Source organism: Erpetoichthys calabaricus, chromosome 9 (assembly GCF_900747795.2).
Source record: "Erpetoichthys calabaricus chromosome 9, fErpCal1.3, whole genome shotgun sequence".
Lineage (NCBI taxonomy): Eukaryota > Metazoa > Chordata > Cladistia > Polypteriformes > Polypteridae > Erpetoichthys > Erpetoichthys calabaricus.
The window spans coordinates 134,927,158-134,953,399 of record NC_041402.2 but is presented as its reverse complement, the minus strand read 5'-3'; the positions used below and the strand labels follow the sequence as shown (position 1 = coordinate 134,953,399).

Genomic DNA, 26,242 nt, shown 5'->3' with positions numbered 1-26,242 from the left:
CTGTCCGCATTGCCAGAGACTATTCCGAGCACGCATCGGACTAGTAAGCCACCTACGCACCCACCCAGACCCACCCCACCTTTAACCAGATGACTAGATGGTCCTTGTCGATTCGACGGACGAACAACAACAACATATTTATTTATTTATTTATTTATCTGTTTATGTATGTATGTATCTGCACCTCAAGAGACCCGTCTGTTAAAATCCTGAAGTTCGCAGATGATATGACAGTCATTGGCCTCATCAAGGACAGTGACGAGTCTGTATACAGACGAGAGGTCGAACAGCTGGCCCTCTGGTGCGGTCAAAACAACCTGGAGCTGAACAAGCTTAAAACTGTGGAGATGACAGTGGACTTCAGGAGGAGCCCCCCAGTGCTGCCCCCTCTCACACTACTCAACAGCATTGTGTCTGCTGTGGAAAACTTTAGGTTTCTGGGATCCACAATTTCCCAGGACCTAAAGTGGGAACTAAACATAAACACAATTGTTAAAAAGGCCCAGCAGAGGTTGTACTTCCTGCGCCAGCTCAGGAAGTTCAACCTGCCTCAGGAGCTGCTCATCCAATTTTACTCTGCAGTAATCCAGTCTGTTCTCTATTCATCTATCACAGTCTGGTTTGGCTCAGCCACAAAACAGGACAGGAACAGACTTCAACGGACAGTCAGCATTGCAGAAAAAATCATTGGTGTTGATCTGCCCTCCATTCAAGACTTATACAGATCTCGAGTCATGAAACGGGCAGAAAACATCATTGCAGACCCATCTCACCCTGGTTACAACCTTTTTCAACTTCTTCCCTCTGGTAGGCGCTACAGAGCACTGTACGCCAAAACTACCAGACATGTGAACAGTTTCTTTCCTCAGGCCATCACTCTCATGTACACTTAAGTCAATCTCACAGCATCAGGGACAATACTAGGTAAAACCGGAGTCCAGTTCCTTGTATGTGTACATATACTTGGCCAATAAAGCTGATTCTGATTCTGATTCTGATTCTGATCTATTTATTTAGTACTAGGGTGTTGTACTGTGTTAGCCAATATGAATGCAGTGAGAAGTCAAGAAAAATGACACCTTCTTTTGGCTAAATAAAAAGATTACAATATGCAAGCTTTCATGGCAACTCAGGCCCCTTCCTCAGGCAAGATGTAAGATATTTACATCTTGTCTGAAGAAGGGGCCTGAGTTGCCTTGAAAGCTTGCATATTGTAATCTTTTTAGTTAGCCAATAACATGTGTCATTTTGCTTGACTTCTCACTTCATTTATTTAAAAAGCTTCTGTAAAAAGTCAAAATTCCTCTGGGGGACAAATAAAGTTCTTTCTATCTATTCCAAATATACAGAGATTTCAGACATGGCTGTGATGTCCCTGTTGCAATTCCTAACCACATAACTCTGTGAGAGTGTTTTTTTCTGTACTCACTGCACTAACATTGAAGTACAAATGTTCTCTTTCTATTGAGAACAGTGTAAGACTAAAACTGTCATGCATTTCACTAAACCTGCAAAACTGCAGACAACACTGAATCACAACAATGGAGATTAGAGTAAATTAAAAAATAAAACAGGAGACATTTAAAAATGGGTAATGCTTTCTGGTATTGTATAAAGTCTGTATACTGCATGCCAGTTTTTGCTACTAATATGAACAAGGCACTCTTAAGTTAGTACACTGAGAGTCTGTGGAGCTGAAAAGGGGTACGAAGTGTTGAAATGTTTGGGAACCACTGTTCTAGACTCTTCTACTTCTTCCACTTCACAATAATAGCACTTACAACTGAAAATGGCAGATCAAGGAGAGCATACATTTCACATACTGACTTGTGGCAAAGGTGGCATACTATGAGAGTGCCACATTTAAAGTCACTGAGCTCTTCAGTATGACACATTCAACTGCCAATGGAGATTGCAATGCTATATGCTTGATTTTATGCACCTGTTAATGATAAGCATGGCTTAAACACCTGAATTCGATTTGAGGGGGTGTCCACATACTTTTGGCTATATAGGGTATCTGAAAATGAAATAAGATGTTGCTCAGTTTGTATAAACTAATAACCTTATAAGAGTTTGGAAATTACCAACCAATAGTGGAATGAGAAAGAACCCTCATAACTTTTACCTAGCATTAAAGACAAAAGCTAATTTAAAATGTAAAAACCTTAAGGAGATAAAGAGTAAAAGTTTTTATACTCACGTTAAGATTCGATGTGTTGCAACAATATAGTCAGGCTTATTATCTTTATGAATGATTTTAGCGATAGCGCTGGTCCATAGCCATCGTAACTGTTTGGTAAGAAGGCGGAAAATGGTCACACCACTGTCTCCTGTCCTTAGCACTGAAACACAGAAAATAAAGGAAATACTTTCACAAAAAACAGACTGATCTTATGCTGTTGGGCTCTAAAGATATTTTTTCAAAAATCAATTAAATATTGTTAAAGTAGAATGTACAGTATAAGTAGAATGCCATCTTAAGAAGCAGCGGTTAGTTTGTCTAAAAATGGAAACAACTACTTGTATTAATTATCCCCAGAATTCTGGTTTAATATTAAACCGAAAAGTATGTATTGTAGGCCCAGGGTAGGGGTTGTTGATTTATTTAGTATTTATCCATGTTCTAAACTGTTTATTTCTTATACTGCTATTGTTTTCTGTAATATGAACACTGAATGCTTCATGGAAATAGCAAGCAGAAGTGGTGTCTCTTTCATATGAAAATGTGAATTAGCTTGATTAAAGAGACAGAGACAAAGGCAACATGTATACGTTTACTTCTTATAAAACAGCAGTTCCTGTCAGCGATGACAGCCACAGTATCATAGGATTATAGGATGTCACACATGCAAGAATGGGAGGCAGGCTAAGGGTTTAACTGAGGTTAAGACGCAGAGTCAGGGGTTGATGAGCTTCACTAATTCCTTTACTCCTTCCTCCACAGACCACTAGAACAGAAGCCCGACTAGAACTCCACCCACTTCCGCTACCAGACCACACCCTCCTACAAACCTCACTTCCACCTAGAACCCGCCTCTCCCCCCCCCTGCAACTATAAGACCCAGTCCCTTAATCGTCCTAGTTAGTCAGTGTTTTGGCTCTGTCTTTTATGGTTACTCTCTTTCAGTACTGCTGTTTGTGTGCTGCTATAATATATGGGGTAAACCCCCCGCCCCCAAACCTTTTTATTTGTTTTCATGTCTCCTTCACAAGGATTAGTGACAAAGTCATATTTCTGTAACATTAAAGACTATAAAAAATTAGCTTTTAAAGCTCATATTCAGAGCACACCTAAACTAATGCAATGCATTAGTGTGTGAATTATACATCATAAAGAAACAATAAAATGACATTTAGAGTTGAACTTAATTTATTTGAAACATAATTATTCTAAACATAATTGAATTTTAAAATACTTCTTGAACCTTGCTTGCTGGTGTCACTGGCTGGCTGAATTAGCCCTAAACTTCTGAATTTATTCATTCTAAACTAAGGTTAATTAATGTAATAGCTGGAAGACAATAAAACATACAGCTTAGGACTCCTCCTTATTTTGAGCATTCTGACCCCATATCAATTTGGGCATCACCATTTTAAACAGTTCCAGTTCCTTTTTCTAATACTGGACACCTGGTGCAACCTAAAGAGCTGACTTAGTGGTGCAGACAGTGAAGCTTAAACAAGTTGAGTCAAGTCAGGTCAGCTTTATTTGTCACCTCACCATATACAAGGTACACAGAGTGATGAAATCACATGCCTCTAAGATCACAGTGCAACACAATACAAACAGAACAAAAAACAAACAAAATCAAAGGTCAGACATTCAGGGCGGGTATATAGCATTCAAAGCATTTGCTGTATAAGACTTGCAGCAGTAACAACAAAGATAAAAGCAGAGATAGTTTGGTCTTTTCAATGTAAAGTGTGTGCAGAAAGATAGAAGCGGGACTTCCTTTTGGCTTTCAGAATGCCTCAGCCCCAGTCTGGCTGGTGCAGTTGATGGTCAAGTCTGACTAGGGTGAGCTTGGTTTTCCTTTTGGAAGCATCAAAATGAGACTCTCAAGATCACTGAAGCCTGAAATTAAATCATTTTTCTTTGAAGTCCTGGCAACCTCTCTAAGGACTGTGAGATCCTTTGCTTTACAAGTGCAGTGTAACAATGTAAGGCTGATATGATCTGCTAATTCTTTCCATTACTTGACGTCACTAACTGCTTATCAGCCATAATGTGAAATATTTGTAGTTATCTTTGTATGAAAAATAAGGCAGAAATCAATCACTTTTTTACAATGAATAATACTGTATGTAAAAATGTGTTTATAAGAGTGGAATTGTTTTTCCCCCTTCCATTTGGAGTTCTGGTTTTCAGTTAATTTTGAGCACTTCCATTTAATAGAAGTGTTCATTTGGGTGCTGCAGTGGGCTGGCGCCCTGCCTGGAGTTTATTTCCTGCCTTGCGCCCTCTGTTGGCTGGGATTGGCTCCAGCAGACCCCTGTGACCCTGTAGTTAGGATATAGCGGGTTGGATAATGGATGGATGGATGGATGTTCATTTGGGTGACTGGTAATGAACAGTTTTTGTTGTTTGGTGTTATACTATCAGAAGAATGTAACTTGAGAGGTGCATATAAAAAAGGTTAAAGATTTTTAAGATTAAACTGCTGAGATAAACTTTATGAACTGAAGCCCTGAAAATGAGTGGCATAACTTAAAAAAACATATCATTTTAATATATTCTTAAATCCACTGTTTCTTACATACAATTTTTAGTAATGAGGCAAATGCAGAATTGTGTCTACTTGATGATTGACTTGCAGTGCTTCTTAAGTTCAGTCTTGGGACCAATGTTAAATGCAGGTTTTTGTTCAAGCCAGTTTCACAATCATATGAGTAATTATATTTTTTACAAGCTGTGCTCCCCATCTAAGATGCGTTGAAATCTGAGTAATTAATATAGAATTCAGTGTTAACGTTTGCAATGCACCATCTATTGGAGCACATTTTGTAATGCATTTATGAATTAAATGAATTACATTTGTCATTCCAAAATGCAGTACTACAAATTTGTTTGAAGCACCATCTACTGGAATGAAAAGTACAAGGAATACATCTCTGTTATATGCCATTTGGTATGGAATTTGTAAAAGCAGACTTACTGTTTGTGATGTGTCATCTGTTGGAATGACAAATGCATTGTATGTTAATACCGCAAATGTTTGTGGTGCGCCATCTGTTGGAATGACAGAGACATAACAACGAGATGGACACACAGATACACAGACACTTATCCTTTTACTACTGTGGATTTAGATGCTTTTTTTCCTCCTTTTTTGCATTAAGAAAAGCACAGAAGTGTAAGATATACATTTGTAAGATCTTTAGAATCATTTGTATCTCATTAAAGTTTTAAATGTTTAACTCTATTGTCATTATTCCAATTCAACTTTTTTCCTGTGTGAAAAGCTAAATAAAAATCAGGGCTATGATGCAGAATGCTGAAAGGCTGCAGCCACTTCAGTGTTATTCCAACTAGTCACTGGCGGAGTTTATTTGGCAGCTGGTGGGCCAGGCCCAACCTAACAGAGGTACTATGTGACTAGAATAAATCTCAAATAAATGTGTTTCTCCTTGAAATCTTTTTTAAAGACCACATCTCATGCAAATATGTTGATAATTAATGAAAGCTTCGCTCGCCAACCCCCATGTTTGGTTTTCCAGATACACACTTTTGGAATTTCAGCACAGACAAAACGATCTACATCATCAGCAGTTAATAAATTTTTTTTTACAAAGTAAAAAAGTAAGTAGAGTTCTGCATTGGACTCCTGTCTGTAAAGTCATGCTATTTTCCTCTCACAGTTCCAAAAGTACATGGGGTTACCAAGGTGATACCCCAGCTTTTGTCTAGGTTTTTGTACAAGGGCTAGACAGAACGTTTTTGACTCCTGGGATAAATTTAGCTTTTTAAATAAGCAGACAGATAAATATATATACATTAACAAAGTAAGCAATAAATGCATGTGTGGTAAACTCTGTTTTTGAAATTCTCAAGATTCTTTATTTGTCACATGCATAGTTATACAGGACAACACGCAATGAAATGCATCCTGATCCGCTTATCAAAAACTGTGCAAAGTTAGAAGAATATCAGTTAGATTAACAAAAAGTCATAGATTGAAAAATAACAGTATAGTAGAACATAATAAATAAGTAAAATTATGTGAATAAAGTAGAATTAAGTGTTAAGGTGCAATAGTGTAGTAATTATTGTGCAAAACCAAAGTTAGACTGGTGCATAGTTAAATGAGGCAGTTTGTTTATTTGCGCTACTGCGATCTTTACTTTTTTATATTTCCTAATTTTCCTACTTTCATATCCTTTAACTTTCTCCACATGTGTATAGTGCCAATGTTATTTTTTTGAGCCTTTCTAATTTCCCTGGTCTAACCTAACTAACTAGTCTAGTCTCTAACCTGCTCTGCATGTGTTTAGTGCCAACGTTTGTAAACATCTTTATGAAGTTCTACTTTGTCTTTTACTCACTGTCATTTAATTCTGAGCCGGATTGGACGTGCTTTTTTTTCAATTCCACTTGTTCCGGGCTGATAATTACTTTCCTTATTTTCTGAATTTGCACCTCGATTATTCTTTTTTGCTCTTTTTTCTGTCCAACGCATTTGAGTCTCTTTTCTCCATGCTGCTTTCTTCTTCGTTTAGATGTTGACATTTAATTTATAACGTACTGTCCTGGATCTGTGTGTGCTCAAATCCTTCACAAGACTGAATGTTTTGCTGCATATTTGATAGATTGTAAGTAGGGTGTGTCTTTGGTCTCGCAGGTGTTTAAAATGTCTCCCGAGAAGATCACATATCGTAGACTTGCTTTTTGCTTTCCAGGACAAGATTTCTTTTTATAATAGATAGATAATAATTAAATCCATACTGCCCTAAGCAACTCTCTTTTGTATGTCAAACTATCCTTTAAACAACATCTACACATTATCTTTGACTTCTTTTTCTTTTGGCTGCTCCCATTGCTGGTTGGTACAGGTTGCCACAGTGGATCATCTTTTTCCATATCTTCATATCTTCTGCATCTTCCTCTGCTACACCCATCACCTGCATATCCTCTCTCATCACATCCATAAACCTCCTCTTAGGCCTCCCTCTTTTCCTCTTGCCTGGCAGCTCCATCCTTAACATCCTTTTCCAAATATATCCAGCATCTCTCCTCTGCACATGTCCAAGCCAAAGCAATCTCACCTGTCTGACTTTGTCTCCAAACCGTCCAACCTGAGCCAACCCTCTAATGTACTCATTTCTAATCATATCCATTCTCCTCACACCCAATGCAAACATTAACATGTTTAACTCTGCTACCTCCAGCTCTGTCTCCTGCTTTTTGGTCAGTGCCACTGTTTCCAACCCATATAACATAGCTGGTCGCACTACCATCCTGTAGACCTTCCCTTTCACTCTTGCTGGCACTCATCTGTCACAAATCACTCCTGACACTCTTCTCCGCCCACTCCACACAGCCTGCACTCTCTTTTTCACATTTCTTCCACTCTACCACTTACTCTGCAGTGTTGATCCCAAGTTCTTAAACTCATCCACCTTCGCCAGCTCTACTCCCTGCATCCTCATCATTCCTCTGAACCCCTCTTATTCACACACGTTTTCTGTCTTGTTCCCACTGACCTTCATCTCTCCTCTCTAGAGCACATCTCCACCTCTCCAGGGTCTCCTCAACCAGCTCCCTACTCTGGCTACAGATCACAATGTCATCAGCAAACATCATAGTCCACGGGGACTCCTGTCTAATTTTGTTTGTCAACCTGTCCATCACCATTGCAAATAAGAAAGGGTTCAGAGTCAATCTCTGATATAATCCCACCTTCACCTTGAATGCATCCATCACTCCTACCGCAGACCTCATCACTGTCACACTTCTCTCGTACATATCCTGTTCCACGCTTGCATAACTTCTCTGCCACTCCCAACTTCCTCATACAATTCCACAATTCCTCTCTAGGCACCCTGTCACATGCTTTCTCCAGGTCTGCAAAGACACAATGCATCACCTGGCCTTCTCTATACTTCTCCTTCAACACCCTCAGAGCAAACATCTCATCTGTAGTGCTATTGCCTGACATGAAACGATACTACTGCTAGCTAATCATCACCACCCTTCTTAACTGAGCTTCATCTACTCTTTACCATAACTTCATGCTATGGCTCATCAATTTTATTCCTCTGTAGTTACTACAGCTCTGCACATCCCCCTTATTCTTAGAAATCTGCCCCGGTACACTTCTTCTCCACTCCTCTCACTTTCCAAGATAGCAGTAAACAATCTTAGTTAAAAACACCACTACCATCTCTCCTAAACACCTTCATGCTTCCAAAGGAATATCATTTGGACCAACTGCATCTCCATTCTTCATTCTCTTCATAACTGTCCTTACTTCCTCCTTGCTAATCCGTTCCACTTCTTGATTCACTATCTCCATATCATTCAACTTTCTCTCTCTCTCATTCTCTTCATTCATCAGCCTTTTAATGTACTCTTTCAGTCTGCTCAACACACTCTCCTTGCTTGTGAGTATGTTTCTAACTTTATCCTTTATCACCCTAACCTGCTGCACATCGTTCTCAGCTATGTCCCTTTGTTTAGCCAATTGGTACAAGTCCTTTTTCCCTCCTTAGTGTCCAAACTCTCATACAGCTCATCATATGCCTTTTCTTTAGCCTTCACCACCTCTCTCTTCACCTTACGCCTTATCTCTTTGTACTCTTGTCTACTTTCCACAACACTCCGACTATCCCACTTCTTCGACAACCTCTTCCTCTCCTGTATTTCCCCATTTCCCCACTGTCACACTTACTACTTCTGCTGTAGTTGCCCAGCTGTCTGGTAATTCTTCACTGCCACCCAGTGCATGTCTTACCTTGTCTCCAAACTCAACCTTGCAGTCTTCCTTATTCAGCTTCCACAATTTGATCATTGGCTCTGCCCTCACTCTCCTCCTTTTCTTGAACTCAAACATCATCCTACCGACCACCATCCTATGTTGCCAAACAACGCTTTCCCCTGCCACCACTTTGCAGTCTCCAATCTCCTTTAGACTGACCCTGCAGAAAAGGATATAATCTACCTGTGTGCATTTTTCCACCAATCTTTTAGATCACCCTATGATCTTCTTAAATAAGTATTCACCACAGCCATGTCCATCCTTTTCACAAAATCCACTACCATCTCACCTTCTGCATTCCTCCCCTTGATACCATACCTACCCATCACCTCCTCATCTCCTCTGTTCCCTTCATCAACATGTCCATTGAAATCCACTCCAGTCACCACTTCTTCTCCCTGGGTACACTCTCCACTACTTCTTCCAACTCACTCCAGAAATCTTTTTTATCATCCATCGCACACCCATCTTGTGGGGCATGTGCACTAACATCATTCATCATCACACCTTCAATTTCCAACTTCATAATCATCACTCTGTCTGACACTCTTTTCAGCTCTTGACATACCGTTCCATCAGAATAACCCCTACCCAATTTTTCCTCCCATCCACACCATGATAGAACAATTTGAATCCACCTACAACCCACCTGGCCTTATTCCCCTTCCATTTAGTCTCTTGCAGGCACAATATATCAACCTTCCTTCTCTCCATCATATCAGCTAACTCTCTCCCCTTACTAGTCATACTGCCAACATTCAAAGTTCCTACCATCACTTCCACTCTCTCTACCTTCCTCCTTTTCTTCTTCTTCCAGACACGCCTTCCCCCTCTTCTTCTCCTTTTTCTGCCAACAACAGCCCAATTTCCTCCAGCACTAACAGTACTGGTTGGCTAACAGTACTGGTAGTGGCCATTGTTAATCCGGGCCTCAACCAATCCGGTATGGAAATCTGTATTGTTGTCCGCATATTTATCTGGCAAAATTTTACACAGAATACCCTTCCTGTTGTAACCCTCCCCATTTATCTGGCTGGGGACTGGCATGAAGAAACACACTGATTTGTGCATCCCACATGGCTGGGTTATTATCTTTTACTTCATTTATGGACTAATCCTTTATGTTTGACTTCAATTATGGATTAGTTTACTGTTTCAACTTTAGCTTGAGAGAAGGTGTCTCTACTTGTATAACATATTTTGTATTTGGTGTTTTCCTCTTTTATATATCTGGTAGCCGCTACTGTCGACAAGCAGATCCTTAGTAGTCAATACAAGTGGTGCTGCATTCAGAGCAAATCTCTATCACATCCCACATACCTATTAGAAAAAAATATTTAACACACAAAAATGTCTATTTGATGAAGTAAATAGAAAAAACCTAAAAATGCTACAACTTTCAAAAAATTAACAAAATTGATCAAGAATATGCCAGTTCTCCAAATGAGGCACTTTATAGGAAAAGACAGGTTTTGTAGTCAGAATTTAACCTTTTGACAACAAAAGAAACGAAACAGCTCATCTGTAAATTGTGCCATCATTGCTATAAACACGGAGAGAAGGCTAATAGCTCAACAAATCCACAAGCAGGAAAGTTCATAAAGCAATAACAGAAATTACCAATACAGATGGAGATAAAATTCTTGACCATAAAAATATAAACCACACATTTATATAGTACTAGAAGCCATTATATTTTACTCATTTTAAAGAAGATAAAATACAATCTAATGAGTTTTTGATGCTTTACACATACCACGCCTAGATACTCTTAGTGTAGAGGAACTGGATAACCCTCTGACACTCTCAGAATTGCTAGACACTATAAACTCTCTCAGATGTTGGAAAAAAGCAGGTCCTGATGGCTACCCAGTGGAATTTAATAAAACATTTCAAATAAGTTAGCTCCATTGCTATTAGCAATATTGATATACTCTAGAGACAAAAATTTTACCTCTAACTTATCGCCAAGGAAAAAATGAATTATTGCAATTTGCATCATACAGACCAATTTCACTTCTGAATATTGATGTTAAGATACTCACCAAAGTTCTAGCTAGAAGGATTGAGAAATTGCTTCCTTCTGTAATATCACAAGACCAAACCGGATTTATGAAAGGCAGAGACTAAGCTTCTAATCTTTGGTATCTGTTTAATGTAATATATTTACCCATAAAATTTAACACACCAGTTATTACCTTTGGATGCAGAAAAGGTATTTGACATGGTTGAATGAGACTACCTATTCACCAAGCGTATGTGCATAAATCAATCTACTCTATACCAATCCAGAAGCTTCTGTTTGTATTAACAACATTATTTCAAACTACTTCAAACTAGAACAGGGTACTCAACAACAATGCCCCCTATTACCATTGCTCTTTGCAATCACCATTGAGCCATTGGCCATTCATTGTATCAAAGATAATTGGGATCATCACAAAAGGACTTAAACACAAAATATCACTATATGCAGATGATATGGTACTGCATATATTAGACCCACAAACTTTTATACCTGCAGTACTCAATGTATTAGAAGAATTTCTAAAGACATGTGGACTCAAAATTAATTTGAATACAAGTGTGCTTTTTCCAGTGAACTGTCTAGCACACAGTATTAGACAGGACACCTTCCCATTTATTTTAGCAGATCAGTTGAAACACCTAGGGGTAAACATCCCAATTAATTATAAAGAACTTTTTCAGCAAAATGTTGCTATCTGCATTGAAAAAATGAAACAAGATTTAAACAGATGGCCTACCCTCCATCTCACTTTAGCAGAGAGAATCAATACTGTCAAGGTGACCATCTTTCCCAAGCTTCTTTTTCTATTTCAGAGCATCCCCATATACATTAACAAATCATTCTTAAAGAAATTAGATTCAATTATAATGCAATTTATTTGGAATCTAAAGGGTGATTCTACAATGACCTAAAGCATGTGGCATGGCACTACCTAACTTAAATTTTATTACTGGGTGGCAAATATACAGGCTATAAAGACCTCTACATTGACACAAATTGATGAATATACACAAGCCTGGTCTGCAATAGAAATAAAATCTTTCTTTACTTCTCTATATGCTCTGATTTGTGCCCCAGTAAATACAAATTATTGTCAATATACTAATAATCGAATTGTTCATCAATTACTCAGAATATGGAACCAATTTAAGAAACACTTTAAGACAGAGAAGCCCCTATCTGTTGCACTTTTACATGATAATCACCTTTTTCTACCCTCTCAAACCTACAAAGTATTTAATGTTTGGAAGTAAAACACTTAGATAACTGTATACAGTGTGAGGGATGGCCGGCCTGTCATCCCGGCCAACACCCCCAGGCCGCCAGATGGAGCTCTCCCTGTGGCATAGAGGTTCCCCGGATTCCAACAGGGCCTCATGGACCTTGTAGTTTATACAACCAGCCCTGCTGGATACCATGGGGACCTCCAGGAGACGCTGTAGGGAGGCTCAGGGAATTCTACATGCCCTATAACCTGGAAGTACGTCATAGCAAAGCGACAAGAGAAATGACATGCTTCCGGGATGAAGAAGAGGATTTTTATCTGACCCGGAAGTGATAGAAGATCACATGGACTGAGGGATTGGAAACACTTCTGGGTCAGGGAATATAAAAAGACTATGGGAAATCCCAGAAGATGAGCTGAGTTGGGAGGCAGGGTGGCTAAGCATCTGGGAGTGGAGGATTGAGTATTGTTTATTGTAGTGATTGATTTATTAAGTATTGTGGAGAGGAGGGTGCTTTGCGCACTTTATTATAATAAAATATTAATTTTGGACTTTTATCTGGTGTCTGAAGTCTGGTCTGAGGGTTCAAGGGGTCGACAGTGTCTCTAATTGTCACAACAGACTAATGTCTTTACATCTTATGAACAATTATGCTTCAAATTTAACTTCCCATCAACACACTTTTTGCACTACTTTCAAATCAGAAACTTCGCTAAAAGGAGCCTGCCCAATTATCCTCACATTCCACCCGTTTCTGTTATGGAGGCAATATTGATCAATCTTGAAGACTCAGACAGCATCCCAATAATACTGTATATAAAGACATTTTAAAGTCTCTTCCTTTCAAAGATCCCAAGGTACAATAGGGGAAGGATTTTTACTTAACATCTGTGGAAGGTAGACATGCATATAATACACTCTAGCTCCATGTGCGTAAAACATTCAATCATTCAACTTAAAATCTTTTATCGAATGCATTTATCTCTTTTAAAATTGTCCAAAATATTTCCAGGACAAGATTCAACCTGTGAACATTGTAATCTAGTTCCAGCCTCACTGGGCCACATGTTTTGGGCACCAAATTAATAACATTCTGGACAAAAATCTCTGAATGCCTCACAGACAGTCTTGGTGTCACAATCACTCCTACCCCATTAATGGCTGTGTTTGGTGTACTCTCAGATGGGCTTAAAGTGGAGAAGGACAAACTGATTGTAATTGCCTTTACCACACTTCTAGCACGTAGATGTATTTTGCTTAACTGGAAGAATCCCAGTCCACCAGATTTAAGTCAGTGTGCAACTGATTTTCTGTACTATATGAAATTGGAAAAACATAAATTCTCACTTAGAGGATCTGTTCAAAACTTTTAAAAAATATGGTAAGATCTAATTAATCAAATCTTGCAAAAAGCATTTATATTGAGGAAAAGGACATTCTCCCTTCTTTGTTGTTTTTAAAGACTTGCTCTTGTTGTAGGCTATCCTCTTTTTCTCTCAGGCAGGGGTTGAACTCTGGTTTGTTTGATCAAGTTTGACTTGATTGCATGGAATGTTGGTCTCTTCAAATAAAATCAATTTAAAAAATCACCTTAATGTTACACCATGCAGACTTTTTCTTTTTTTTTTTTGCTACAATCAGAATAAGCCGACAAATTACAAAAAAGCAATGCTTTCTATCATTTAAAATCACAAACACACTCGTGTACATTTAAAGAATTTCAAGTGTTAATTAAGTGATATTTAATTCCAATTAAAAACAACTCAACTTGGGATATGATGTAATATGAAGTAGTATAGTTATGACTCTAAAAATGTGGGTTTTTTTAATGTCTAAATGTCAAACTCTGTCCAAGCAACTAGTGTGCTAGTGTGTTTTAAGCCAGTATTAAAAAATGGCTTAAATCACTAGAACACCTGAAAAACAGACTGAAAATCAGGATGATGATGTTAAAAATTGTAAAAAATTATTATCATATATACTTGCGGATAAGTTCTTCCGTGGATAAGTAGGGACTTGATTTTACAGTATAATTTCTGGTATTTTATAATGCCGATTGTGTAAGTCAAATGAGGAAAACTCACGCTATTGTTACAAGGGATTATGATATGCTAATGCCCACCTGAGAGACTAACCATGGAACACACTGCCTTTTTTTCTATGTGGGTGCGGCAATGGGCTGTATCAGTGCATGTTCCTAACCCTCTCTCTCTCTCTCTCTATTGTGCCTACATGACCACACAGTAATACCTGAACTATTCCGAAGCAACGTTTGCACTGATTTGTGATTTTTGTATCTCACACCCTCATACACCTTTATTGTAAGAGCATCCCTTATCTACAATGGAGCGTTCCATCAGAAGTAAATATGAAGCTGGTTTTAAATTAAACGATGTTGAAGTAGCGAAAGAAATTGGTGACTGTGCTGCTGCAATAAAATTCGATGCGTCTGAGAAACTGATGCAAAATTGGAGGAAGCAAGAAAATGTAAAAAAAAAAATGAAGTGTCACATTTTTGAACAGGCATATAAATCAGGGTCTGATTTTAGGATCAATTTTTTCAGGTTTCAACACCCAACTTATACGTGAGTATATACGGTAAATGATCACCATGTAATATGCCTAAGTGCTGGCTGTCATTCCACCAAACAATTAGCCAGACCAGTTTTTTAATTTCTTGATTGACACCCAAACATAAAACCTTTGGAAATAACAGCCTGCTTAAAAGTGGAGGCTGGTTGGGATCATTGACTTAGTGGATGAGGATGGCTGCATACACTTCATCTGTAAGCAGTTCCTTCTACTGCTATTGTTGAACCTGAAGAGACTTTTACCAATTTATAATTTGAGCTAACACTCCATAGCCAATACTAGTATATCAGACTTCAGTCCAGTGAAGCAGTGAGTAATTGGATTACCAAACAGAAGTACATGCACTATACAGAGTTGGGGCAAAGATGTTGAAGTACTGGCAGGACTTGGAGATGGACAGCAGTCATTTGAAATCTGATTTATTAGAATCAAGCAGGACACACATATAAGAAGTTGGACTAAGTATGGTTCAGGTCTTGATTTATGGAGGAGGGCTGCCCACTAGGGGTATTTATTTGATGTTGTCTCATTTTTGTTAAAATGTAAATTTAAACTTAGAGTGAATATTAACTGCTGCAGTGGAAATTTCTGCTAAATGGTAATGTTGAATATTGATATTATGGGACAGTTTACAGTCCTCACAGGTGGCGCAGTGGTAGTGCTGCTGCTTTGCAGTAAGGAGACTGTGGAAGATTGTGGGTTTGCTTCCCAGTTCCTCCCTGTGTGGATAGCGCTTTGAGTACTGAGAAAAGCGCTATACAAATGAAATGAATTATTTTATTATTTATTATTATTCCAAAACAATTCATGTAGTTAAAATGATAATCAAAAATACATAACTGAAGTTTCTTTCCCTCTGTCTCTCCCTATTTAAGTGGATTTAATATTTTTTAAATTGTTTTGTTTAAGTTCAGGTATTTAAGTAACAGAGAACTGCTTTAAAATATATTAGCAATTTTTTTTAAACTAGCATCATTTACTCTTTTTGAAATTTATATAAATGCTATACTTTTACCAGCTGCTCTCCTCAGCTGAGTACCCGTGTTGGCGTGGAATCTCAATTTCCATAGCTGTACTATTATTCATTCTGCACATTTAACAAACTGTAAAACTTTTCTTTAAAGGTAGAAAGAGGAGAAACATCTGGAACGTTTGCTTGAAGAGCTTTTAGGAGCAGGGTCAGTCAAAAGATGGACAAGAGATGTGCAGCCAGGAAGGTGCAAGTTAATTTTTCGATGGACATAAAGACTTCAGTCTTCATGGTCCAGAAACTACATATATTTTAGTTACTAAACTATTTACCAAAAGTAACACCCTTCATTGTGCACATTTTGGTATGCAATGTATGTGATCCATTGAAAATTATTATTATATATATTATTTTAATTATCCATTACTTAAATAAACTCAAATTAACAAAACATACATAATTTCTTTCAAATGAATACAAATAACCATCTAATTAGCCTACCACCTACCAACTAGAATAATTTTATCTTAATGAACAACATCAGAATGGCATGAAGGTTAGTTCACCTACATTATATTTTCATAGTGCTCAGTTCAAATCCCAGCCCCAAAACTATTTGTGTGCTTTATTTTAATGGTTTTCGGGATTTTATGGGCATTCTGGTTTCTTCTAAAATTCCAATGTGCTACATGTTAAGTTAATTTACACCCTTAAATTCGCCAAATTTCAGTGTGTGTGCTGTATATGCAAGTGTGTCCTATGATGGACTGGCGTCCCTTTCCTGGATTGCTTTCTACCTTTTGCCTAAACCTAATCTGTAGGTTCCACTCCTACAAACCTGTATTAGAATAAGAAAATATATGAATAGATTAAAGCACTTAAAATTGCAGTTGTATTTAGATTTACCACTTTTACAAAAATGACATGCTTTTCACAAAGGTTTTTAGTGTAACACTCAAACCATCCCTAGAAAGGGTATTATAAACAAGGCAGAATCTTTACTTGGACAGAATGTAAGGCCGATGCAGTGCACACTCAATCACACACCTCGGCACTATAAGATGTTCCCAATTTATAGTCACCAATTAATCAAACATACACATGTTTAGCAATCTATTTAGAAAAACAGACACAGGACCAACAAGCAAATACCACACTGACAGTGACTGAAATGAGACTTGAACACGGATCCTTAGGGTTGTGTAGCAGTAGCAGTAACCTCTGCTCAAGAAGACTTTAACACAATCAGGTACAATCATGATGTGAAAAGAATTATGAAATTTCCAGGTGTGAATTGTGAGTTAGCTTTTTTCAATATGCCTCGTGACACCAAACTCGATTAAGTTCATTTGAGAATGTTACATTTGGTACTTTTATTCCATTTTCTCTTCTATCGCCACTCATACGCAGACCCACGCTCATATGCAGACAGGAATTGATTCTAATTCACCAATTTTAGGGATATGCAAAGGAAACCAAAATAATTGGTGGAAAACCCTCACAATGACTAGATCCCTGAGAGATTAAAAGTAAATGTTAATAAACCAAAAAAGCATTCATCTATCCATTTTCATTATAAATTAAAAAATATATATTTTCAAGGAAATAAATTCTCTATTAAAAACATTTAAACCAGTTAAATATTTATCTAATCTCTTACAAAGGGCTAAAGGTTTGAGGCATGACAGCTAATATAGACTACAAGTAGGATTATCACTCAACGCTTCATTCAAAGTGCAGTAAGAACAGTTCTTACTTCTTAGGTAGTTCTCTGTACAATAAAGCATGTCCTCGGAATGGACAAACAGATGTCCAGGATGAGCTGATAGTTCGGTCTCTGTCCAGCCAAGAACATTTTCCCCCCTGAAAAACAAAACTCAGATTTTTCAGATGTTTTGCGCACTGTAAAAGGGAAGATATTTTGTCTTACTAGACTTCATGATTTCTTTTCATATTCTAAGTTTTACAAAAAAGTTAAAAGAAAATTGAGCATTTGTAGATGGGAAAATAAATAAAAGTTACTAAAAAAGCAAAACGTATAGGCTTATGAGGTCATTATTGCCACTTATATAGAGTACAGTGAAGTTCTATCTTATATGTGCTAATCAACATGCAACACATCACCACTCCCTGTGATCAGCAAGTACTTTCCAATTAAATTAACTCAGACTTTCTATACACCAAATAATGCATAAATGTGAAAATGCCATCAAAAAGACAATAAAAAACTGCATAGGATATCTGAAGCCCAGGGCACGTAGAGCCGCCCCAACCCGACACAGACAGGCAGAGACATGAGTCCTAACACACTTTATTTTTCCTTTCTTTTGTGGGAAACGCCTTCCTCCATTTCCCACAAGTACAATACAGTTCCAAAAGCACAGTCACAGACCTTCCGAATCCACTCCTCCCTCGCAAGCTTCATCCTTCTTCCTCCTGATTCTGGCTTCCAGAGTAGTGTCTGTTGGCCTCTTTTATAAGGCACCTGGAAGTGCTCCAGGTGCTCGTTAATGCATTTCCGGCAGAACTTCCAACTCCAACTCTAATGGAGCCCAGCAGGAGTCCGAGGCACCGATGCAACCTAGGGGGGCTGCCACCTAGTGCTCCAGGGGAGGTAATGCTCTGGTCATGCTTCCTCCCCTGGTCCTTTCAGCGTGAAGGCATCCCGGCGGGGCAAAGGCACAGATACAGTATAAACCACAATCTACATTTTTGAGTCACACGTACTGATTCTTCTCCTCTATTGAACCCTTAAGAGATGGACAGTAGGTCATGGCAGTTGTTCCACTGCTGTAGCTTCTCTTAATACTGGGAGAGCAAAAAGAGCCAAATGATGCCTACCTTCCATCTCTTGATTCATGTTTTACAAGTACAGATTATCTTGGCCCCAGACAACAGCATGCCCCCCTTTTTTGCACCTTGAATAAATGTTTTTGGCCACAGGCCTAGCGAATAGACATTATTTGCCTCTTTATCCTGCACTACAGCCAGATAATTTTTCAAGCCACTTGTCTTTGGAGTAGGCTTCTCCAACCACATGTATTATTCCTGAATTTCTATCTGTTGACTACTGAGAATTTTGTTCATCTTCAAAATTCTATCCTCATGCACATTATAGACTTGGTTTCTCCTATTAGACTACATGTGATTAATGCCAAATAGTTAATCCTGTCAATGATATAGTATGATGGTACAAAACTAATTTAGTGAAATGAAGACTTTCTGGTCTAGCTGTCAGAACACATGTGATATTCTGTCCTCAGACAGTACAGTGAAATGGTAGCTGCTCTCGGTGACAGGTCCTTTAACATGGTAACAGAGTGTGATTTTTTAGTATTGTTCTTAAATTAATTATTATTATTATTGCCAGGATACAAGTTAAAAAGTCTTTACGCTTACAAGATACATACAAAAAGTACACATAATAAATTCATGTCTAAACATTAAAGTAACCATTCAGGGTTATAGGATATTAAAAATAAGCAGTATAGTAATATTGGTACATGTAATGAATACAGTGAAATTCTTACTTGCTTGTCTGACTGAAAAAATGTATTGAAATAAACAACTCGATTTCATGGAATGGAAACAAATCAGCTTAGCTTATGTACTCCTCACCCGTGTTTCCATCCTACATATTCAGATCGACAGGAGACTTGCCAAATGTAAAGTAAATGAAAGAAAGCTAATGATAAGGCCAGCCCAGTTCCTGTCTGCATTGTTTTTTTCTCCCACATTTCCAAAGATGTGCATGTTAAGTCGTGGTTTCAAATGAGGTCAGTATGAATAAGTGTGTCAGTGGTCCCTATAATGGACTAATGCCCTGTCCTGGGTTGGTTAGTACCTTCCACCCATTCTTTCCAAACTCAATGAACCACCACTTTGGACACCAGCAATTATTCTATGGTTAAAGACACTTAACTAACACACCTTGTGCATGACAATAATGACCCTATAAACCCAGTACTGTGTACTGTCATGATAAGCTTCAGCACCCCACTACACTTAGACCAGGAACCCAGTACTGTTGGAACAGTAAGTTCCTAAACTTTTTAAATTTACCATATTACAAAAGCACAAATGGCATGTTGGCACAGTGATTAGAGATGCCGCCTCATGAAACAAGTGCTCTGGGTTCAAATGACCTACCCTTTCATTGCCTTTATAGAGCTGGCAGGTCTTCCTGTACCTGCATGAGTTGTTCTCTAGGTATTCTAAAATTACTCTGACATTCCCAGACTTATTTGTGTTATGTTAACTAACCCTGTGTGATCCTGGATATGTATGAGTAACACGCTGTGCAGGTTAGTTGCTGCCTTGTGCCTGATGCTGCCAAGAGATGCCCTGGCTCCTGTAGCTCTGAATTGATTAATTAAGCTTGAGAAAATTGGTTCTGTTATACTAATTCAAAATGTCAAGCCAGAGGGTATGTTGTAAAGTCTGATGACAACTGATAAAAAAGACCTCCTGCTTCATTTCCTGGAAATAAATTATCCTTCAGCTGAAGGTGTTCCATGGCTTAGTTAGGGTGTCAGGCAGAAGGTGTGAGCCATTGTTTGAGATAACCAGTTATTTAGCCAATGCCATTCTCTCTGCATGTACCTCCAGAAAGTCCAGCCAAGTTCCCAGAATACAGGCAGTCTTCCTTATTAACTTTTAAAGTGTATTGATATTTCTGCCCTCATGTTACTGCTTCAGTATACTAATGCATAAAACAGCACACCTGCAATAATATGCAGAAATGTTCTGTTTTCTTCTTTTACTGCTCATCAAATGCATTCTCCTTGATTTTACCCAAAAGATTAACAAAAGTTAATGAAGAACTTCAACCTTCCTCACCAAGCTATACAAACAAAAGATTTAGATCACTATGTCTTGAGCAGAGATGACTGCTCTTAGACTACAAGGGAAGCTCCACCTCCTGTAAAATGTCACAAAAAATTGGTCAAATATGTATTGTTGTATTTACGTTGCTATTACAAAGAGGGTGCTACAACGTGTTCAACTTCATTCAGAATCAGCAATAATTTCTTGCAGGTTGTCTAACAGGTTTTTTTTTCATAACTTCCCATGGCAGCAGAATCTATTAAAACACATTGGAGCGCAGCTTTGTTTTCATCACAGTAAAGCTAGACGTTTATTGAACAAGTGCTCCAAAATGTCATTTCTAGCAAACCTCAGCATCTCTGGGAACAAATGGGGCAGTGGCCTGGCCAGGATGCTGGAACTGTCAAAGTCGCTGAATCTCATTTTGACTGACAGTGTTTTGGTTATGGAGCATTTTAAGTTCAGTCCTATGCGGATTTTTGTCTGTTATTTGCTAGTGATATAGCCCACTATTTTCATTTGTACATATCCTACTGTAAATAAAAACATAAACATAGCGTTCTTGAGTTTGCTCCTTGTTTGAGTTCAGTAAAGTTTATTTGTTTATTTAATTCTAGGTCGTGGACGTGGAGGAACTAGCCAGGCAGCTAGCTAGCTGTGCATAATGGCAGACAGTGCTGATATTGTTCACCTGATTTTAGCAAAGCCATTTGATAGTCTTCCTTATGAGGGGAGACTCAGAGTTAAGTAGCAAGGCAGATCAATGCACAAGATTGATTTGGTTCAAAAGTCAGGGAAAAATAACCATTTTTTTCAGTTCTTCTGGTATGATAACTGCAGTGGGTTGGCACCCTGCCCGGGATTGGTTCCTGCCTTGCGCCCTGTGTTGGCTGGGATTGGCTCCAGCAGAACCCCGTGACCCTGTGTTTGGATTCAGCAGGTTGGAATATGGATGGATGGATGGTATGATAAGGTGCACTGGCTGGCTGGAAGTGCTGTTTCAAAGAGAATGTGCTGTTGCCAGACCATTTTCTACAAAATGAAAGGAGGACAGAATTTACATATAAATAACATGATGTAATAACTGACTAATTTTATGATGTAGGCCTAAAATGTGCTTAACCTGTTTGAAAGACCACAATCCACCACTGGTCTTGAGTCAGTTGCCACCAGGATATTACTATAGTGTATTGCTGTTTAAATCTTAGTTGTTTTTAATATGTAAATGATACCACATATCAGTCTAAATTGAAAAGGTAAGACATGGACCTGCATTCATATCAGACCTCATGTTTCTATACTTCAATGTCAGACAATTATTTAAGTTTTGAGTACTTTTTTCAAACTTTTTTGATAAACCCAAAAAGTGAGTGCCTCACTTAGTTTAAATTAAAGACATAATATCTCAAATAAGGATAGGGGTTGGAACATATTTCAACATGATTCAAGTTCAAGGAAGAATCCAACTGTAGATGGAATACCAGTCATCTACAGGGCCTACTTACACACAGACCCACATCAACACCCACTCTCTGCCAGTTTATAATGTTCAGTCAACTTGCACATCTTTGGGATGTAGGAGAAAAACTACATGCAGACCTGCAGCTTCATTTATAAAGCTTGCATACACACTGTCACAGGAGGCTGGGGGACAGATCCAGCCGGGACGCCTAGAAGGACCCGGAGGTGGCATATTCGTCCTCCGGGCCACGAGGGGGCAACCGCCCTGGATCGGGAGAGGACCATGGGAGAGAAGCAAGGAGGCCGAAGCCCACTGGGGCCTGAGGCCACCACCAGGGGGCGCCCCGAGCCTCAGAGAGCCCCGGGAGGTATTCACTTCCGGCACACCCGGGAAGATGAGTGAGGAGCCTTCCAGGGACGCCCGGAGTGTTTCTGGGTGCAAGGGCAGCACTTCCGCCACACCAGGAAGTGCTGCCAGAAGAATGTCATCAGGCACCTGGAGCACGTCCAGGTGAGAATAAAAGGAGTCGCCTCCCTACAATCGGGGAGCTAGAGTCGGGAGTGGGAGCAGGACAAAGCTCCCATGAAGAGAGGAAAGGCGGCCCATGGACATTGAAAGAAGCTCGGAATTGGGGTGATTTGGTGCTGGGAGCACTGTGTGCTGTGTGGGACTGTGTATTTGTGCTTAATAAACGTGTGCATTTTATAAAGATGTGGTTTCCAACAGGTGGTGTCCGGGCAAGTCTCACAACACAAAAAGAGGCTCAAAATATGTGTATGTAATTTCTCACACAGATATCTGGATTTATAAAAGAAAACTTGATGTGGGAACATGCATATATTTATTGCAACTCTGACCCATGGGTATGGAACATTTGTGAGAAACTGGGAAAAGATGACACCCTTAATAGAATAGGGAAATTCAGGCAAACCCGCTAAATGATGACTCACATGTATAATAATTCATATCACTTAGATCTATACTAATAAAAGGCAAAGCCCTCACTGACTCACTCACTCACTCACTCACTCACTCACTCACTCACTCACTCACTCACTCACTCACTCACTCACTCACTCACTCACTCACTCATCACTAATTCTCTAACTTCCCGTGTAGGTGGAAGGCTGAAATTTGGCAGCCTTACAGCTTATTTACAAAAGTTAGGCAGGTTTCATTTCGAAATTCTACGCGTAATGGTCATAACTGGAAACTCTTTTTTGTCCATATACTGTAATAGACTGCAGCTCAATGGCCGTGGGAGGCGGAGTTGCGTATCGCGTCATCACGCCTCCCATGTAATCACGTGAACTGACTGTGAATGCAGTACGTAGAAAACAAGGAAGAGCCCCAAAGAGCGCTGAAGAAAACACAATTGAGAAGGCAGCGCAACAATAAGAAGCGAGCGAGTGACGCATACAAGCATATTCATAAGTGCAGCTACTGCGGAAACAAAGCACGGTGTAAACCGTAAGTTTAAATTAAGTTTATAGAAACGCTCCCGCTGCCGTTTGCAATACCATATTCGCGACATACAAGTTAATGAGAAGACACAAGGTATAAACGAGACTTTGGATCACTTTGTAACGGAGTTAAAATTGCTGTAGCGAGAAACTTTTAAGTGCCGGGTCTTAGCTAACATTAAATAAAGCCGTTGACATCACAACATCACACAAGAGAGCGGCTCACGTGAACTGACTGAACGCAGCACGAGTGATCACTTCGATGAATCAAACCTGTTCAAAAAACACATTACACAATTGATAATGTAGGAAAAGAATATGAAGCGACTGACGCATACAGACATTTTCATGAGTGCAGGTACTTCGGAAACAAAGCACCGTGTAAACCTAAAGTTTAAATTAAGTTCATAGACCTACAAAAGGTTGCCATTGATTTGAGGCAAGATTGCTTTTCTCCTGTACAACTATACGTTGCATTCTCAACAGTAAGCTTGCACGGCTTGGTCATATTACAACTGGAGTGCTGAACTGACAACGTGGTATACAAAGAGAACTAAAACAATCGTAATAAACGAACAATAAAACAGCAGAGAACCCGTGGATTAAATAAAAAGGCTGCTTCCTTGGCAAGCAAGGAAAAAGGATGACCTTATATGGTGTTCGTTTAAAAAACAGCGGAGAAGCTGTGTAAAGGCTGCTTCACAAAAAAACAGCAGAGCGCCTTATATGAGCAGGCAGTCAGCTAAAGAAGAGAATCAATAAATAACTATAATCTTAATAAACGAACAAAAAATAGCGGAGAATCCGCAGATTACATAAAGGAAATGGGTACCTGAACAGAAAAGTGAGTCTCAAATAGTTACACAATAACTATAACAATCGTAATAAATGAACAATAAAACAATACAGAACCGCTAAGCAAGGAGAAAGGACGGCCTTATATGGCGTTCGTTTATAAAACAGCGGACAGGCTGTGTAAAGGCAGCTTCACAAAAAAACAGATCCTTAACAAATTGTTATTGGTATATTTTCCCTCAATTTAAAAAGGTTTTCTTTTCTTCTTAATAAAAATTTAAAAGCAGTACTTCGCCGCTGCGAAGCGAGGGGATTCGCCTATATATATATATATATATATATATATATATATATATATATATATATATATATATATATATATATATATATATATATGTAGATATGTATATATATATATATATATATATATATATATATATATATATGTGAATGTATGTATGTATATATGTATGTATATATATATGTAGATATGGAAATATGTATATGTGTATATATATGTGTCTGTATGTGTATATATATATATATATATATATATATATATATATATATATATATGTGTGTATGTATGTATGTACGTGTGTATATATATATGTATGTGTATGTATGTATGTGTATATGTATATATGTATATGTGTGTGTGTATGTATGTGTATATGTATGTGTATATATATGTTGATATGTGTATATATATATATGTATATATATGTGGATGTGTATATGTATATATATATGTATATATATGTATATGTAGATATGTGTATATGTAGATATGTATATATATGTATATGTATATATATATGTTTACATAACCTCTTTAACACACTACTTCTCCGCTGCGAAGCGCGGGTATTTTGCTAGTGCTATTATAATGTGAGTTGATGTGACAAACAAATTACATCTTAAAAGGGATGAGTATATTTCACACACTGTATTATATTTCCCTTTCAAGAGGGCCAATGCTGTGTGTTTGTACTTAAGAACATTTTCATTTTTTCTTCAGTTTATATATTCTACCTGTTGTCACTTATCAGGGAACTGGCCAACATTGTTATCTCAGTCTCGCTTCACTCCATCATGTCTGCTGTGCTAGAAGCCACTAACTGACTGGTGAGGCACTACATCATGTGGTTTGGATGTACATATATAAAAGATACCATGTTTTTCCCTACATAAAAAGTCAATTTGCAGCAGTGTCTGGATTCTTCTAACATAATCAGAGCAGTTTACTGCACTCATGTTGCAATAAGGGCACCTAGCGAAAATGAAGCTCCTTTAATTAACTGTCAGCAGTGACATTCCATTAATGCTCAAGTCATCTGTGAAGCTAAGATGTGGCTGACAAATGTCATGTCTCAATGGCCCATGTCATCCTGTGATTCATTCATTTTGAGGCAAGTATCTTTGACAGTTGTGGTGGTGCTGCATGTGGCAGCTGGCTTGTTGGTAAGGTAACTGGCTGAACCCTCAGTCTTTAAAAGGGCCTGTATTATTCACTGTAACAACAATCATGTTATCATAATAGCGGTTACCTGCTCAGACACCTTACAGACCTCCAAAACGCAAAGGAGAGACACTCTAATGCCGCACACGATCTTGCGCTCTCAATTGTGGAGCACAGTCAGAAATCTCTTGAGTGCAAGTGCTGGGATCTCAATGCATCAGGGGAGAGCTGCTTTACCGGCCAATGAAGTTCTGCAGCATTGTGATTGCAAATATTTGATGGCGTTATTCGAGGCACATGCACGCATTTATATTTACAAAGTGATTATGATTAATTAGGGGTAAATTGTGTAGAAATGTGCAATGTGCATACATTTTCTTCTTTTTTTTTTTGTGTACACATTTTCCGTTTTTTTGCCGTGAACATATTTTCATGCTT

General features: G+C 38.4%; 1 protein-coding gene across 1 annotated transcript in view; it reads right to left on the bottom strand.

Annotated features, from left to right (window-relative positions):
* LOC114658130 (aryl hydrocarbon receptor-like) overlaps positions 1-26,242 on the bottom strand; it is a 104,000-nt gene that overhangs the window by 7,120 nt on the left and 70,638 nt on the right. Inside the window, exons 9-10 of the mRNA XM_028810188.2 lie at positions 17,552-17,658; positions 2,204-2,345 (exon numbers count right to left, since the gene is read on the bottom strand). Coding sequence (XP_028666021.1) covers positions 2,204-2,345; positions 17,552-17,658 — 249 coding nt within the window. The remainder of the gene's footprint in view (positions 1-2,203; positions 2,346-17,551; positions 17,659-26,242) is intronic.